Here is an 18,279-nt window from a genome sequence, read left to right as displayed (position 1 = left end):
ATTTATTTATTTTTTTATTAATTCACAGACTTTACTTGTCACTTAATCATTATCTCAGTTTCCATTTACCCACCACGTTGAGGGCTCACACAGCCTTCCTCACTGAGGTAATGTGTTTAAAAACAATGAAATATAATGGTGCTATAAATAAAGTATCATAAAAACAAAATTGAGATCATTTATTTTTAAAGCTATTGATTTCACCTGCCAATGTCTACAAATATTTGAACATTATCACTTTAAAAATGTAGTTTTCACTTGGCTGGTGTGACTCAGCATTTGAGCTCCAACCCAGGAACCAAGAGGTCACCAGTTCAATTCCCGGGGTGTGGGCTCAATCCCAGTGGGGGGCATGCAGGAGGCAGCCAATTGATGTTTCTCATCAATATTTCTATCACCCCAAAAATAAAAAATATTTTTAAAAAAATGTGTTTTTCTTGGGAGATACCCGCTACTTGCCTGGAATTGGTTTTCTGAATAACAAATCCTATAATTATGTTGCAGAGTAAAGGCTATTCTTGGCTTGAACTGTTGGTTCACAAGCTGGCCACCGTACGCAGAGAGCAAGGAGAGACCGAAGGAAGAGGCAGACCACTCTAGACTGATAGGGGCAGGTTTCACAAGCAAGGGACCTGGGATGGGGCTTGTCTGGCATGGCCACAAGGTGAGTAAACCTCTGACCTGCCAGCACTCCCAATCCTGCCCTTTGGGGCCATTATTAAGTAAAACAAGGGTTACAAGCACTGCAGCTGACAATTCAGACAAGTGTCTACCGGGTGGGGAGCATACACAACGTGCAGACACCAGACAAAGGGCTCATTCACGTCTCTGGCACTATGGACAGGGCTGACTCGAGGTTCCATGATGCTGCTTAGAATGATGTGCAATTTAAAACTCACGAATCGTTTATGTCTGGGATTTTTCATTTAATACTGTTGGACCGAGGTTGAGTGAGGGTAACAGACTGCAGAAAGGGACTCGGGGGATGAGGACTACTGTAGATTGTTTGTGGTATCATTTTGTATAGGCTTGGTCCTGACCAGATGTCATTTTGATTTGTTACTAAAAGGTCACATCCACTGTGTGCCAATGCCTCAGCACTTCTGGAACACGACTATTGCGTGGGAACTTGCACTTGCAAAGTGAGGGAGAAACAGGCAGCTCTTGAGTGAGCAGGCAATACAGCAATGAAACCGTTAGCCCCGTGGTCGGCAAACTGCGGCTCGCGAGCTACATGCAGCTCTTTGGCACCTTGAGTGTGGCTCTTCCACAAAATAGCAAGGTCTGGGCGAATCTATTTTGAAGAAGTGGAGTTAGGAGAAGTTTAAGTTTAAAAAAATTGACTCTCAAAAGAAATTTCAATCGTCATACTGTTGATATTTGGCTTTCTTGATTAATGAGTTTGCCAACCACTGCTCTAGCCCAAGACTACCTTCCTATCAGCAAATGTCTTGTTCTAATCATTGATTTGGCTTGTTCATGCACATCCTATAACAAAATTTTTAAAAAAGGGAACTCATGTTATGGTCCTTATATCACTCACAGATATCAGAGTGAAATTGATTGCTTGCCTCCTGCATATGCCCTGACCAGGGCCCAGACCTGAGACCAGAATTGAACCCATGACCCTTAGGTCTGCAGGCGGAGGCTCTGAGCCAAATAGGCTAGGGTGCTTCGCTTTCTAGCTACTGTATTCCTTTTGCAGATACCCTTACATAGTCAGTTTACCTCAGTAAACTACTATTCTATGTAGATTAGAGAGACTTTTTAGAATTGAAGTTTTAGCATCCTAAAGTAGCTGAGATTATAATTATTTATCTATCCATTTCCATGTTCACCAGATAGCAAGAGTTGTTTTAAACTAGCATCTGCAGCCCTAACTGGTTTGGCTCAGGAGATAGAGCGCCGGCCTGCGGACTCAAGGGTCCCAGGTTTGAGTCCAGTCAAGGGCATGTACCTTGGTTGCGGGCACATACCCAGTAGGGAGTGTGCAGGAGGCAGGTGATCGATGTTTTTAACTCTCTATTCCTGTCCCTTCTTCTCTGTAAAAGTCAATAAAATATATTTTAAAAATAAAATAAACTAGCGTATGCAGAATTATTGCTGTCACCTTTTAAGGTCATCGGTATCCCTGAAGACTTAAAGAAATTAAGAACTCAAAGTCATCATTAAAATCAACTATTTTAATTGCTTAAACAAGCGTGTGATTAATGTAGGTGAGGCGGACCACAAGCAGTTGGGTGAAATTTGCAGTGTCATCCCATTGCTGGAGACGGAGACAGCGCCCCCCAGTGGACTGACTGAACAGAAAGGGGGTGCTCACTCAGCCTTCAAAGACATGCGCATGGCAATGGCGTCCAAGCCAGAACCAAAGCAAAATAGCTTATGTTTGAAAAATATGTTTGAGTTACACAAAGAGAAGGGTCATGACCAATTTTGTACCTGCTCAAATCAGGGCATTTTAAAAGATGACCCCCTGTGACTACTTAAGGGTGCGGTCGAAGGGTCCGTTATCAACACAAATACAAATGGAAATCACTTTATGGAACTCGGGGGAGACGCCATTTGAAGGTCAAGGCCTGGTTTTTGCCAGTGCGGATTTTGGTCTTCATATCCGTGTGGGCATGTGCGGGGGGTGATGGGCTGGGGCTTGGCAGCCCTAGCACTGCAGTTCCTCCTCCTCCCGCCGGGGGGCGCCCGCCGAGCTCTGCGCGCTGGCGTGGGCGGTGGAGCTGAGCACCTCCTCAAAGCTGCCTCCGCCCGGGTTCGGCCCGCCTACTTTCGTCTGAAAGGGGCAGAGAAGCAGACATGCAGTTAGTTCATTGGGTTCTGAAATGTTTTTATAACATTGATTATTCTCAAGTTCGGAACTACTTTTTTTCCTCTCCCCCCAGCCCCCAGACAGTCTGTAAAGGATGCGGAGAAGTCAGTCTCCTTAGGCAGAGGGCTAACTAGGATGCCATGCATGCCTGGGTTCTGGGATTGGAAGAGAAACTTCAATTTCGTACAATGGTAGCAACTCTCTCTCTCTTCTACATTCTCAGTCCCTCCAGGAGCATAACCAGATCTGTGGATTCGAATTGTCTCCTCGCTCACCCAGAGAAACACGATTGAATTCATAAGAAACAGAACTGGACTTCAGATAGATTCCCCCAATCTTACAAATGTATGGCATTTTTAAGCGATTTAGACTTAGGTTTTCCAGTTGAGATTTAACCAGGCAATCTGCATTGCTGAGAAACGTCTCTTGAAAAGGCAGCATGGCTCAACAGAACAAGATCTTTGGTCTCTGCTTTGAGAGCTGTAGATGAATGAAGCGTTAAGCCCTGGTCACTTCGCATCTTTCTGGCAGTTGCCATTACAGGAGGAAAAGCCCTTAAAATGGCCCTTTACAAAGCTCCTTTTTTGCGTCCTTGTTATTGAGCATAGACTCAGGAAGAAATAGATTTATCATTAAATAATATGATTAAGTACTTTGAAAAATTCCTTATAAAAAGTTCTTCGAAAGAATATATATATATATTTTTTTTTAAGTCAGTCAGAATGCTTAATAAAAGTCTTCATAATAGTTACATCAGCCTTTCTTTAACCATTAACAATATTGGAAAACACTCTGAGGAAAAGGAAGGTACAGAAAAGGTTGCTCTTCTCAAACTGCTGTCCACACCTCACTGTCACCAAGGCGATCCCTCCCAAGAACACGAACCACTCTGGGGAAGCAGCGTAGCTGCCCACCGCCCGGCCTGCCCCTTTAAAGCCTTAGCCAGGCTTCCAAAGCAGGTCAATCACTGTGAGCACACACACACACCTGTCTCCAATTGTCACTAAAGTGCCTCTCTGCCTCTTCAAATCCAATCACAACGTTGGATTTTTCCATCGGCTGGGCGGTCGGGAAAGGCATTGGGGAAAGTGACAGGTAAATGCAGGTGTCCCACAACACGTGTTCACACTTTACCAGCCGTTAGCTCGGTTTTGAAAATGAAATGTATTTAGTAAATACTGCCTTTGTAATTATTCACCGTGTGTGCATACAGTTTGGGGGGAGACCCTGTATCTTAGGCTTGGGAATCACAAATACTCAAATTAGCCGTTGCAGAAAGTAGCCGAAGACAACGCGTAAGGGGATGAGCCCGGCCGTGCGTCAGAAAGGCTGTATGGAACTGTAGCGTGGGTTTCATGTAGTTTAACTTTCACAAGTCACAAATAGGATTTTTCTTTGTTGTTTTTCTTTTCCAGCAATTTAAGACATGTAAAAACCATTCTTAGCTTACAGAGCATTCAAAATAGGTGACCCGGAGCCTCAGGGTACAGACCTCTGCACAGAACATTCCATTTCTCATCTTAGCACTGGAAAGGAGGGAGTTGCCTTCCATTATATGACTTCCCCCCCCCCCCCCCACACACACACACTATGCTTATTTTTTTTTCTGGGAGAAGCAAGGATAATCCACTGTGATTTACTCTATCAATAGTCCCCATTCTCCTCTCTATTTTATTTGCGTTCCTTTTTTGCAATACATGTTACACCCAGTATTGAATCAGATCAATACAAATTACTCATGTTTTCTTCTGGGCTTCGTTTCTTTCTTCTCTCTGACGTCTTGATTTTCTCACATCAAAATAGGAAAATAAAGAAGGAGGGAAACTACTTTGAAATAAAGCTATTAGGCCAAAAGGAGTGAAATAACGGAGTTTCCTAACGATGTGGGCTTTAATGACTGCCCACTGCAATACTTAGGCAAGAACTGGCTTAAGCAAAGATGTGAACAATAAACCGCTCCATATCACTTCCCCTCTTCATGGTTTTCCAAACAAGAGTTTGTCACCTTGTCCCCAAAATTATACTTGTTCTTTGCCCCCCCCCCCAAAAAAGATTTGAATCAATTAATTGTATATCCTAACCTCTCCTAACAAAATGCCTGTTTGAAAGGACACAAAGAAACAATAAGAGTCCTGCTTTTTGTTTAAAAATCTAGCTTGAAGCAATAAATGAGCTTGGCAATGCAGCATATAGACCTGCCCAGAATCTCAGGGGTCCTGCTGATCCCCCAGTCATTCCCTCAGCAGGAAACAGCCTCGGGAACCACAATGGAAGAAAATGACAGACATTTTGTAAAAGATTTGGGACACAAAAGTAAACTATACAGAAAATAAGCTAGATATATATAAGAAAGGCCAAACATCTATTATTCAGTCCGAAGGAAAAAAGAAACGATAAATTTGCAATTATGAGGAAGTGGGAGGTTTCACACAAAGCATGGTTGCTGGCTATTCTCCATCTCCTGGGTGGGCAGAAACAGAGGAACGAGGCATTGACCGTGGCACAGGAAGCGGGTGGGATGTGAGTCTTGTTAAACCCATGGACAATCATGCCAACACAGAATTCACTTTCAGGAGGATTGTTACCAGCTGGCTGAGTTAGTTTTTGCGCATGTTTGAAGGAGGAGAAAGGCTCTATACCTTCCATCCCAGTGAGGCAAGAGAGCAAGAAGCTGAGAGTGTGGGCAACACTAAAATCATAGAGTCATATGGGAGCTGTGCGCTTACCAGAGTTTCCTAAAAGCAAATGAAAATTGGTTGCTCTTTAATCTTCTTGTGCTTCTTCATAGCTCCTTCTTCTAAAGAAAACCTAAAAAGCACAACTCCTCCCAAGTCAGAACTTGTCTTACAAACAACAGAATCCATCCTCTTGGGCGCGTCTTAGGCTGAGAACCAGAAGTTGAGAAACTGACTCCTAGGGTTTTTTTTATTTTTTTTTATGAGCCCTTTGTTTTAAAACGGGATATTCTAGCAACAGAAAGGTCCGAGATAATGCATGTCCCTCCTTATCAAAAGTTTCCCTGCCAATGGGGGAGATTTAATGGGTCCTACTGGTCACTCAAATGATGATGCTGACAAAGCAGAGGGATGAAACTGCACAACTAGAAACTGCTAGTAAATGAAACCAGGGAAGGCAGGACGGATGCTGAGTAATTATTTCATTCTTGGGCCTTCAACACCTATTCACAGGCCTAGCGAAGTGGGAGAATTCTATGTTAAAGACCCAACCCCTCAGGGTAAGGCCTTCCAAATTAAATTCAGTGAGAGCACCCAGGGCCTCTCGTGAGGGACAGACACCCTCACAGACCCCTCAGGTAGCACGGCCACAGGGGATTCAGAAGCAGCTGGACAATCAGCAAGTGCAAACAGCTGTTCTTGATCTAATTAAAGATCATCTGTATTTTTAATCTTCTCAGTAACAGGGAAATGCAGAAATGGATTATCTACAAAACAGTGATAATGATACCCACACATAGGTAAGTCATTGTTTAGGTGCTATCTTTAAAAACATAATCTTAGCCGTCTCACTGATTTTTCCGATAAGCGTTCTATACATTTTAAGATTGGGTGGGATTTAATTTTACTCTTTATTCCTCTGTAGAATAACTTACCTATGCTGAAACAAACAAACAAACAAAAACTCAATAAAATTTTTTACCTCCTACTATGGCATATTTTCAGTTCCTACCCAGGGATCCAATGCACTAGTACAGAGCAATGCATCATGGGACTCGGCTTTCTTTTCCCTGCATGGTGACCAAACTGTGCCATGCTTCCTATGTGAATTGAATAAGTCAGGTTAGGCAGCTGGCAGGTAGTGAGTGGCCGTATCAGGAGCCAAGTTTGTCTTTTGCTAGTCCATGTCCGTCCCAGAGGAGCATTAACCAGAACTGAACTTACACTCTAAATTCAGAATTCACAGATCCTTTGCTCCATCCACATCCTCTCTCACTTACCTACTTTTCGAGGAATAGCATTAAGAGTTCTGGCCAGATAACCAGTGCAGAGATGAATACGTACCCAAACTCACTTCCGTGAGCAATTCCTTCCTAGTGGCATATACCAGCCGCTTTGTCAGGATACCATGACCCTACTCACTCCCGGCTTTATTTATGGGTTTATATGTGAAGCCTGACTGTGCAAGGCCACCTTCTCGACTGCCTGCATGTTGGCAGCACACCCTTGGAACTAACCACAGCAATGACTATGCTGTCTTGATTCAATGGCCCGAGGACACAAAGTTCATTTCATCTGTACCTTAAGACTTGTGACAGTTGTCTCAACCCTCTCCTCAAATGATTTGAAAGTAGGAGAATTCCTAAAATAACAAAAAGAAAAAAAGAGAGAGAGGTCAGCTCCAAAGACCTACCTGTGTTAGTAACTAAGCTGTCTGATTTCGGCTCTTAGAAACATCACACCGGAGCTAGCTGTCCGTGTGGCACCTATCCTAACCATATATTTACGGTACATGTATTTCTCTTCTGCCAGGTTAGATCCAGAAACCATACTTGGCATGGAATTTTTCCAAGTGAAATAGTGAGAAACTCAACTGTAGAATAGTATGGCATTTGGCAACAGTACAAATGTAATAAGTCCATCATGTACCGTGAGTCATTATTAGAGTCAAAGGAGTGATACTTAACGTCTCATTTACTGATCGCTTCTATCACAACACTCTCTTTCCCAACTTTTATTTTTTTTATTTTGTAAGCATGCAGAAAATGTCATGTTTGAGTTTTCGCACTTGGAATTTTAAATTTATTTATTTCAGTGTATGTGAGACAAGACAGAACTAGTGCAAGAAAAGAAGGTTTATAAGTTTTTCTTTTTGGTGCCTTCAAAAGTAACCATTTGGTAAACTTCCATAAAGGAGTGTTTCTGAATGTCAATGCATTGATTACTGTAAGTTGAAATACTACTTATTACTTGTCTAATGCTTGGTCAAACTGGTGTTATAAATATGAGGTATTTTCCCTTCTGAAAAGGATATAACTAATTGTTCTCTTAGAAGAGTGGGCCTTCACAGTCCACTGACATTTTAGTTGTGAGTCGTCATTGTGTTAAATAATCTATACCATTTGTAACTATTAGCATTAAATTCTTCATTTGGTGCTTTTTGGTTTTCTATACCGGGTTTGGTCACATGACATGATTTAATGACAACATTACCAATTGATATCACCAAGTCCAACTAAAGAAATAAGAACTGAACTAAAAATGTGTCTTAAATCTTGTGTCCATGTCAGCTTTCAGCAACAAGGATAGCCAAATAATTCCATTTGAAAAGCCACTTATAATCCCATTTGATAAGCCACTTATGATTCTCTCTTGAGTGCAGAAGAAGGAAGATAAAGGAATGGCTTGGAGAAAAGAGAGAATGGCTATAAAATATTGTATGGTGTGGAATGAAGCATCGCTCTAATGCTATCAAGAGGAAAATAATGTAGAGGACATGGTTTTGAATTAATTGGCTTTGTTATGGATTATCACCAAAGATTTGAATGCTCCAGATGATAAAAAATGTATGTCTTTGCGTTCTGTCTGCATGAATTCACAATGGTGAAATGTGAAGGCCCAAGTATGGCATCGCACCTTGTATTTGATTCAAACATGAGTCAAATTCCTACGAGTAATTCTTCATAATACCTCTGTTTCATGAGGAAGAATTAGTGAAATTACACTTGAAAGTCTCAAAAGTAGATACTTATTGGCACTTGACTTCCATGGCAAGTTCTATTTGGCCAGCCTGCTCACATGACTGCTGTCATCCGTCAGTTACATTAGGCCACGCTGGGCAGTTTGCCTAATGGTTTATGGGTATATGCTAGCTGAGTAAAATCATTTTTCTTTTAAAGTTAATTTTAGGCAATTTTATGAGGACTGACTTTGACCAATGAGCCACTAGATGAATTCCTGGTTCATAGAGAAAAATCATGTTAATTTCTTGCAAGCTCTAGACTTAAAATTTGATAAGGAGCTCAGAACCCCTCCGGTTACACTGCTCAGTTTGGCTATTCTTATGCTGTGAGGAGCCAGTCATTCAAATAGAAACAAAGCAATCCTGAATTCCTGCTCTCCACCACCAAATCGGGGAACTCGGATACTGTGATTAAATTCCCAGAGTAACCAAATAACCCCAGTGTAGAAGAGACATCATCGGACATAATGAAATAGGCATTTCTCAAATTAAGTTACAGTGGAATACATACTGGAGAACGGGGAGAAACTGTTTACTAAGATTTAATCGGATTATGTAAAAAACAAACTTTCAGCAGTGCAAATGACCCCAGAAAGAACGTGGCTTTGGTGCACTAAACATGTTAAGATTAACTGACTCCCCCCCCCCTATAATGTATCCACCCCACAACATATGACACAAAATAGGTTGGAGAGGCACAGTTTTAACTAAAGTGGGGTCCGGGGCCTTGATTCTGCCCCCCCCCCCCCCACCACCACCAATCACCATGGCAACCCAAGGCAACCACCATGGGAAAGCAGTGCATCTGGTTTGAGTCTCTTATTTATAAACGTGATGGAACATATCACTGAGGTGCGTTTTCCAAAGTTCATTCCTGGCAGGCTCTGCCTACAACCTGTATCCTCTGATTCCCAGTCTACCATCACCTCCTCTATACTCTGCGACAAACTCAAACACACTGGACGTGGAGGACATCTTTCTCAGTTTTCATCTAGACAATCATTTCAAGGATATTTTTTATTGTTCAACAGATACCTCACCTTAATTTATACCTCAAAAAAGCCCAATGATATCCTTTCTAAAACTGAACCCTCTCATTTAAACTTTCCCTTTTATTTAAACTTTCTTCCACTAGCCTTATATTTAACCCTGGGGAAATGAACATATTTCTGCCTTTGCAAGTGTGCTAAGAATGTTCTAGGCCTTACATAGGTCACTTTGTTTAGATCTCGCAACAACTATATAAAGTAGCTTTTAATGAAGATTGAGGTAAATGAAATAACTTGTCCCAACTCTCACATATCAGGAGATTTAAGCTGGGGTGTCTGGTCAAAAGCCCAAGCTCACTGCATCTACAATACTTTTACAGAATTGTCCAAGTATTACAGGTTCTTCCGAGGACCACCAGAACAGAGAACAAAGTAGGTCATGGCACTTCCTTTCATATACGGGATAAAAAAAATCCAGCAGGTAAATATCAGTGAAGTAACCGTTCACACATATTCTGCATTAATATTATGTAAAATAATTTACACACATTACCTCATAGCAGGCATACTTATGGAATGGCGAATGGAGTAGCTTCAGGGCAAAAGCAGATTAAAGGGAAGAAAAGAAAGAGAAGATAGCACAACATAAGCACATGAGAAACTCCCTCCTCCTAAAACAGCAATCTCAGCTATCTGGAGTGTTTGCTGCCCACCTCACCCAGATGCTATTTGTTTTCTTTGGGTAACTTGGGCCACAGTCAATTCCAAGGGGACAAGGGAAGAATAGGTGGTCCATAGTTGCATATTCTTTTACTTCCTGTAGGTGGTGCCCTGTAGGCCAGGAAATCTGATGTGAATGTCTGGATCCTTCCAGGTCAACCCAGTAGCCCCTGAGCATCCTCTCAAGGGCCTGCTTCTTCTCCACCCCCTTCTCCTGGTCAAGAAGACGGGAAGTAGGGCTGAACAGGTGGCAGCTAATTGTTCCAATGCAGTGAAACTCTCCAGAGGAATACAGGTAGTTATCACGAGACAGTCCATTTTCCACAGGTTCCAACACCCTCCCTGTTTTCTCTCCTCCCAAGAAGCTAACTGGGAAGGGATCAAACTCATCACCTTTTCCCAACAATATCCACTGAGGCCATTAGTATGGGTGGCACTTGACTAGAACGGAAACACAAAAGGACAAAGGAATTCAGGTGATATTTATGGTTCTACTTTAAACACTCCATTTGGAAACTATTGTATAAACAAAATATTTCCTCAAAAATTGTATTAAAAAAAGAATTACTAAAAGAAATTCATCAGCATTATCAATCTATTAATCTCCTTAGAGACAGTTTTCTCAGAAAAACAAATTCCAAAAAAAGCATAGAATGAGATTCCAGGTTTAAAAAAAGAAAGAAAAGCTGAATTCAGAGCACAGTGCCTGACATATGTGCTTCTCCAGTAACTTTTTCCTTCTTCAGCTTCGGGGAGGCACGGGAAGTTAAAGATGAACCATCCCCATTAATAACAGTCACAAATGTTCAGAAAAATGTAACAGTCTAGAGAAAGTAATTTTCTGTTTCTTGACCTTACTTTCTCTAAGTTTTATAAAAATGCACAACTCTCAATATCCACATTCCTTTTTTTCTTCTCTCAGAAGGGCCTCTGCCAATCTAGGGAGAAATGATGCAGAAAAGAGATTCCTAAGAGATTGCTCAGCAAGTGAAACTGGTGTAAATGGTTCAGAAAGGAGATAAACATGAGCTTACAGAAATTCAAATGCCTTAGATGCCCCTCTAGTCTGTAACTCACTGGTCAGGAACACATTCAGGAAGAGAGACTTAGTTTTTAGCTGAGACACACTCTCACTGTGAAAGAGAGCTCTGGGAAGGAAGGGGCGGAGGGTCCCCCAAGGCAGTGCTTACCCGATGGAGTGGGACCTACAGCCGGGGCAGCATGGAGAGAAGAGCAGGAGCAGCATTAGCACATCAGGAGGAAACGATACACCATATAAGAGCCCCCAAACAAACAGTAATTGCATTCATTACACTTTCTGAGCCTACTGACTTTTCAATGTGTCTGAGTTTAACAACATGTTGTAATCTGTGTGTTTCTATTATTTCATGGGTACATAACGATGGTGACACTCACTAATGAGATCATGTGCCTCCTCCAAAGATTTCATCTGCCCTAGATCACGTGCAGTTTGAACAAATTCCTGAGAAGTACCAGGAAGATGCCAGTATCATAGAAAGTATTCCAACAGCTTGCATTTCTTCAGAATACTTTCATAGATGTGACCTCATTTTAACTTCACAGGAAACATTTTAATTTGGTAGTTTTTTAAAAATATGTTTTTATTGATCTCAGAGAGAGAGAGGGAGAGAGAATCATTGATCGGCTGCCTCCTGCACACCCTACACTGGGGATCAAGCCACAATCCAGGTTTGTGCCCTGATTGGGAATCTAACCATGACTTCCTGGTTCTAGGTTGACGCTCAACCACTGAGCCACGCCAGCCAGGCTAATGGGTTCTTTCTAATTTCTGCCCTAATGGGCCACCTTGTCACCGAGATGGTCACTTAGAAAAGATAAAAACTAGCATTTTTCGAGCACTGAGTACACAGCAGGCTCTCTGCTTTTAAAATAACTCGATGGTGCTGTTACTTTTATCCCCATTTCATAACTGACACAACCCAGGTACACAGGAGCTAAGTTGCACTTGGCTTGCTCAGAACCTGACTACATGAAATAGAATCACCTGGGAACTTGTTACTAAGCAAGTTCCTAGACTCCATCCAAGACTGAGGCACAACTCTCGGAGGTGCAATCTGGAAATATGTATTCTAAACAAGATTCAGAGCTGTTTGTAAGTCCCCTAAAGATGGAGAAACACCAACGTCCCAGCGTTCAAGTGAAAGGTTTCAAGTAAGTATGCGAAGAATGAATTTTAGAAAAGTGGCAAAAATCTATTTTCTTGGATATAACAGGTAATAGGGTCTTCCCCATTTAAGGAATTATTTAATTAGTTTAGATCAATGTTTTAATACCACTGAAATGATTGAATATTTTATTTGTAATAAAATTAAGGTCAATGAAAATCCAGAATGTTTACCTGTAATTCACATGCTGTCTCTGAAGAATTTCAATGGCGTTTATTATTATTAATAGTAAAAATACTCAGATTAATGTACATTTCTCACTTAACTCCAGCCTCATGAATGCCAAGTTATTAAGATGGTGCATTAATATTGGGCACAGTCTAGCAATATTTGATGTAAAAAAAATAACTTAAACACAAAGATATAAATATTTCTCTCTAAGTATCAAAGTTGAAGGGTAATAAAAAATTAATAGTTTAAGAATCCAGTGAAATAATTCACACAGATCTTTTTAAAGAAATTTAAAATGTAGTTTAAAAATTTTAAAGAATGAATTGGATTTTTAGAGAAAAAGGAAATTTGGTTTATTAATTTAAAAGTCACATAAGCATATCAGCTAAATTCTAAATAAACTATGGTAGGTATTTAAACAAGCAAAACAGCATGAGAGTAACAATTCTATGTAATGCCTTAGCACATAATATAAAAAGTAATGGTCAATACTGCAGTGTTTTCTGGTGACTATAGTGAGGACATTTGGTTCTCAGTTCAAAATTTTAATGATCGCCTAATTTTATGTAATAGTGAAATACTGAAAAAATAACCAAATTGTGCAAGGAAGCGCATTGGAAGATAATAAAGTTATTAAAAATGTAATAGACATACATTTATTGACATGTTCATAATATTGCTAAAGTGAAGAAGGAAAACTACCAGAAATATATACCATATAGTACCTTTTTGGAATAAAAATAATACATACATTATATATTTAGCATATAAAATGGATGTATGTAAAACTGTAACTAGACGGATGTGTATAAAACTAGAATGATTTATTAGAGGATATTCCACTGAATACATATTTTAACGTATTGCTTAAATTACATTAATTGTAATTTAATTTATTGCTTAAATTACAATTAATGTAATTTAAGCAATAAATTAAAATAAAGTATACAATTAATTATAATCATATGTGCTGTGCTCTTTTGAAATCCCTTATTACCAGCGATAAAGACATCCTCTATCTTCTATTTTTACCAGGTTGGGGCCCAGTGGAAAGGGCATCTTTGGGACCAGTCCTGCCACTAAACTGGCCTTTAGTCAGAATATGCCCTAATATCATAATTTACCTCAGTCACCAATCACTACCTGGCACATAATAATTAATCCAATCAAAAAGGACTATATGAGGAAGACTAACCGACAGATAACACTTCTCCTCTCTCTAGCAGCCCAGGGCTGGGCCCATTCCCAGGGCTCCCTCCCGCAGTACCTCATGTCTCCAAACTTCTTGCTGATGGCCGTCCCCACATTGCTGAAAGCAGCAGTGGCCTTCTGTCCTGCGTGACTCAGGGTTTCGTGCGTCTTCTTGTAGCTGGAAGTAAACAGAACAGCAGTTTATATACCATCATCACCCATAAACCATGCATCGTCCCTCTCTCTCCTTAGTGATTGTTTCCAGTCATTGCTTTTGAAAGGATGGGTTGGCTGCCACTTATAGAAGGGACAGTCAGACAATTAAATCTGAATTCAAGAACAAGATACAGACAAGTATAGATCTGAATGTGCAGATCTTTAATCACAAGGAGTGGGACTGTCCAGAGTAGAGAGTCATTCTTAAAGAAGTGCATTAACTTTACCAAGAGACACTTGTCAATGAAAGCTCTAGACATCAAAGGTGACGCCGAAATTTTAAAATGTACATTTCAAAGGGAACTTTAAGCTTTTACTGTTACTGTGGGTAAAATTAACCATAAAAAGGAAAATATTAAACTAGTATTTAGCTTACTTTTCTAATACTTATACTGAGAATAAGAAAGGCATGTAATTTAAGATAACACTGATTTTTTCAAAAACAGTTTTAGGAATCTAGTACTGCAATGACCTATCTCTGCTCATCGCCTGGGTCCCCACTGGACTGACTCCTTGAGGGCAAAGAAGCCACTCTCTGTGTCTCATGTCTGGCAGAGGGTTACAGGAGAAACTCAGAAGAAAACACTAGATGGATGAATGGATGCTCAGAGAGGACGCTCCTCTGTGGCTCTGAATGGGGAGTCGTGGCAGGAAGAACAGCGAGGAGGGGGCGGGTCACAGAGAGAGATGCACAGACATGAGAGGTGATAAGTGACAAAAAAAAAAACAAAAAAAAAAAAACGGTTTTGAGCACCGTGACAGGAAGAACAGTGCTATAGCCACTGTTCTGAGACATTTCCAACTGTTACTTAAAAAATGGGAAACAAAAGAGACCTAACCTGAGGGAATCAAAAGAAATCAAGCCGAAATCGGTTTGGCTCAGTGGATAGAGCATCGGACTTCGGACTGAAAGGTCCCAGGTTTGATTCCGGTCAAGGGCATGTACCTTGGTTGCGGGCACATCCCTGGTGTGGGGTGTGCAGGAGGCAGCTGGTCGATGTCTCTCTCTCATCGATGTTTCTAGTTCTCTATCTCTCTCCTCGCTCTTCCTCTCTGTAAAAAAAATCAATAAAATATATACATATTTTTTAAAATCAATAAAAAGTTTTGTACGTCACTTCACAACATGCCAAGTCATGATGCCTTACACTTTACACTTACACAGTGCCATAGGCCAATTATATCTCAATGAAGCTGAGAACAAAACAAGAATGTTTGTATAGAATAAAAGAGAAACACAAATTCTTGTAATGTACATACCACCTTCTTCAGATATATGCTACTCCCAGGCCAGTTCCCCCAAAGCTACCTGCTGGGTCTGGAGCTCTTACATTACCTGGTACCTCTGAGAAGGCTGTATGTTATATCAAATCACTCGTGTGGGAATGTCCCTTATGCCTCCACCCACCCCTTCCATCTCCGCACCATGCATTCCTAAACGCACTATCGTACTTGAAGGAAATGCTTTAAAGCATGCGCCTGGGTCATCCTCAGGACTGAAATCACTTTATTAACATGGCATTCTACTACTGCCTTTTTTGTTAGCAGCTTGGAATGAGTTTACCATGTGTTATTTATTTACACAATGCCTGCTTTTCAGGAAGTGTCAAAATCATATTATCTAGATCATAAAACCAAACAAAACATTCGTGTACTAAACAGACATTTCCTGGTGAATATGGAAAGACCACGGAAAATCAGGCTCAAAGAAGAACCTGCTGAGTAAGAGGGAATGTGTGGCTCTGGCTAGAGCTGTGTGAGGAGAATGGAAACTTTCTGTTGGTTTCTTTTGATTCCCTGAGGTTAGGTCTCTTTTGTTTTCCACTTGATTCAGTAACTGTTAGAAATGTCTCAGAACAATGGAAATAGCACTGTTCTTCCTGTCACAGTGCTCAAAACCCTAGGCCAGTCTTATTTATTAAGATTCAGTATCTCCTCAGGTGACCTCCCACAGCTAGACCCCAAGCCACACACATGCCCGCTCCCTGTCCACATCTCTCCCTCACCACCGTCCCCACCCCTCCTTGAAGCCCAGAGGCAACATAGAAAAGCAGCAGAGATAATTAAAAAAAAAAAAAAGAAAAAAAAAAGATGACGGAATAATTTGTGTTTGCTCCTAGATTCTCTCAAACATGTAAAAAAAGACATGTAAAAAAGACATGTAAAAAAAAAAAAAACTATGACACCAACAACAGCCTAACAATAAACCTGGGACACAGGGGATCTCTTGACCTGCCATTATATGGTTACCTTTCTAGAAAAGAGCTAATTTCAGTCTCCTGTATAATTATTCCTACTCATCCAGTTCTGTTCCTATTTGAATCCTACCGCAGACTAAAATATGCCAAGATCTTTCATTACCATCCCACAGATTTTCTTTTCATTATAAATCAAACTAAATAGGTCATGATTGCCTAATCAGTATGCAAAGTATTGCCTGTGGTAGTCACCAGCGATTCTCTGACAGCTAACATCCTTTTTAGTGCTTTAAAATCTAATTCTACCCAACTAACCCCACTCCAGTTCCCTCGCGTCAAAATGTTCACTGTGTGAGCTACAGAGCTTGTCCTGGAATGGGTGTCATGGACACTAACAACAGGGATTTAATTAATGAATGGAGAAAACAGGTTTTGTTATCTGTCCCCTCCCCCACTTTACCATGTGAGTAAGACTTTTTCCCTTCCCTCAGCAGCCAAGAAAAGATGGTGGGAGGAAGATGCTCTCCCAAAATAATGTTGTTGACAGGCCTCCCTCTTAAGAGAGAGATTGATTCTTTCCTACAAAGCAAAGTTCACATCATCCCTAAAGGTTAGTGAATCCACACTCATCTAACGACTCCCGAATGTCCTGGACTTTGCCCCCACATTGTGCTCTTGGAATATAAACTCGTTTGTCTCCTGGGCATTTCAGACTTGATATGGCCAACACTTGGGTCTCCTCACAAAATCTGTCTCAGTCTTTCCTAGAAAAGTGAATCTGACTACAGAGTGTCAGACGCCATCCTACATCCTATACAGATATTAACGCAGTGAATCCTCACTGCCTTTGAAACAGGTACTAATATAACCTCAATCCGCAGATGCAGGGAGGCCTAGATTTTAACCCAACCCGAGGGAGTTCATAGCTCATGGTTTAGCCACAGTTCTACAGTCCTACTGCAGGAAACAGTGTTCAACTCACCCAGGAGTCCCAATCCAAGACACAAGAGTTCCATTTGATCCTTCTATGTCCCTCATCCCCTGCCTCCCAACCACTAGGAAATTCCATTGGCCTGACCTCCAAATCCTGCCTGCTCCCTGTCCACATCTCTCCCTCACCACCGTCCCCACCTGGATTATGGCAACAGTCTCATGAAGGACTTTCCAGTTTCCACACCCTCCTCCCCACAATCTGTATCACACACAGTCACTGCAGTGATCTTTCTGAAAGATGAATCAGAACAGGTCACTTCCTGCTTCAAACTCTTCAACAGGATCCTGAGCCCTTGGGATAAAATCCCCACAGTTGCTCATGAAACAGAGGCTCTGACCCCCTCCTCTCACTATCCTCCAGACACAGCACTTGCTTTGGGCTCCTGAAACCTGTAAAGCCAGTTCTAGCTAGCCTCCGGGTCTTTGCAGAAGCTTTTGCCTTTGCGTGAAAGCTCTTCCTCGAGTCACCACACGATCTTTCTCATCATTCAGGTCTCAGCTCGAAGCAGCTTCCAGGACAGGATTTCCCTGACACAGGGACCCCGTCCCAGCTGCTTCTCCCCGGCCCCCACCTCCTCCTGTAGAGCATCACCATACGCCAGTTAGCACTTCCTGATATTTCCTTATATGTTCATTTTATCACGTGTTTCTTGATCTTTTGCCTTTTGACACACAAAGATAGTAAGGAACTTTTTTTTTTTTAAATATATTTTATTGATTTTGTACAGAGAGGAAGGGAGAGAGATAGAAAGCTAGAAACATCGATGAGAGAGAGTCATGGATCAGCCGCCTCCTGCACACCCCATACTGGGGATATGCCCGCAACCAAGGTACATGCCCTTGACCGGAATCAAACCCAGGTCCCTTCAGTCCCCAAGCCGACGCTCTATCCACTGAGCCAAACCGGTCTCGGCGAGAGTAAGAAACTTTTTTCCCCCATCTTTGAAGCCTTTATCCTGTGGGTTTAGCTTAGCCTTTGTATAATAATGCCTAAGAGTAGGCACTCATTGAAGTTGCTGGATAAACAAACTGTCATGACCCCTTTAATGGCTTTCTATTGCCTGTGGATAGAGAAT

At 41.3% G+C, this 18,279-nt stretch overlaps 1 protein-coding gene across 21 annotated transcripts in view; it reads right to left on the bottom strand.

Annotated features, from left to right (window-relative positions):
* Positions 1 to 2,168: 2,168 nt before the first annotated feature.
* Positions 2,169 to 18,279, bottom strand: part of TPD52L1 (TPD52 like 1) — a 56,493-nt gene continuing 40,382 nt past the window's right edge. For 3 of the 21 annotated variants that reach the window (XM_045572699.1, XM_045572705.1, XM_045572704.1), the window contains exons 4-9: positions 13,873 to 13,974; positions 11,418 to 11,432; positions 10,061 to 10,099; positions 7,078 to 7,138; positions 5,461 to 5,556; positions 2,169 to 2,785 (exon numbers count right to left, since the gene is read on the bottom strand). In XM_045572699.1, the coding sequence (XP_045428655.1) occupies positions 2,660 to 2,785; positions 5,461 to 5,556; positions 7,078 to 7,138; positions 10,061 to 10,099; positions 11,418 to 11,432; positions 13,873 to 13,974 (439 nt within the window). In that variant the 3' untranslated portion in view covers positions 2,169 to 2,659. Of the gene's footprint in view, positions 2,786 to 5,460; positions 5,630 to 7,077; positions 7,139 to 10,060; positions 10,100 to 11,417; positions 11,433 to 13,872; positions 13,975 to 18,279 lie in introns of all 21 variants that reach the window. The other 18 variants (XM_045572710.1, XM_045572703.1, XM_036413252.2 and 15 more) reach the window with 18 other exon arrangements.

The sequence above is a fragment of the Pipistrellus kuhlii genome, unplaced genomic scaffold, assembly GCF_014108245.1.
Source record: "Pipistrellus kuhlii isolate mPipKuh1 unplaced genomic scaffold, mPipKuh1.p scaffold_m20_p_5, whole genome shotgun sequence".
NCBI classification, from domain to species: domain Eukaryota; kingdom Metazoa; phylum Chordata; class Mammalia; order Chiroptera; family Vespertilionidae; genus Pipistrellus; species Pipistrellus kuhlii.
This window is presented reverse-complemented; position numbering and strand designations above follow the sequence as displayed.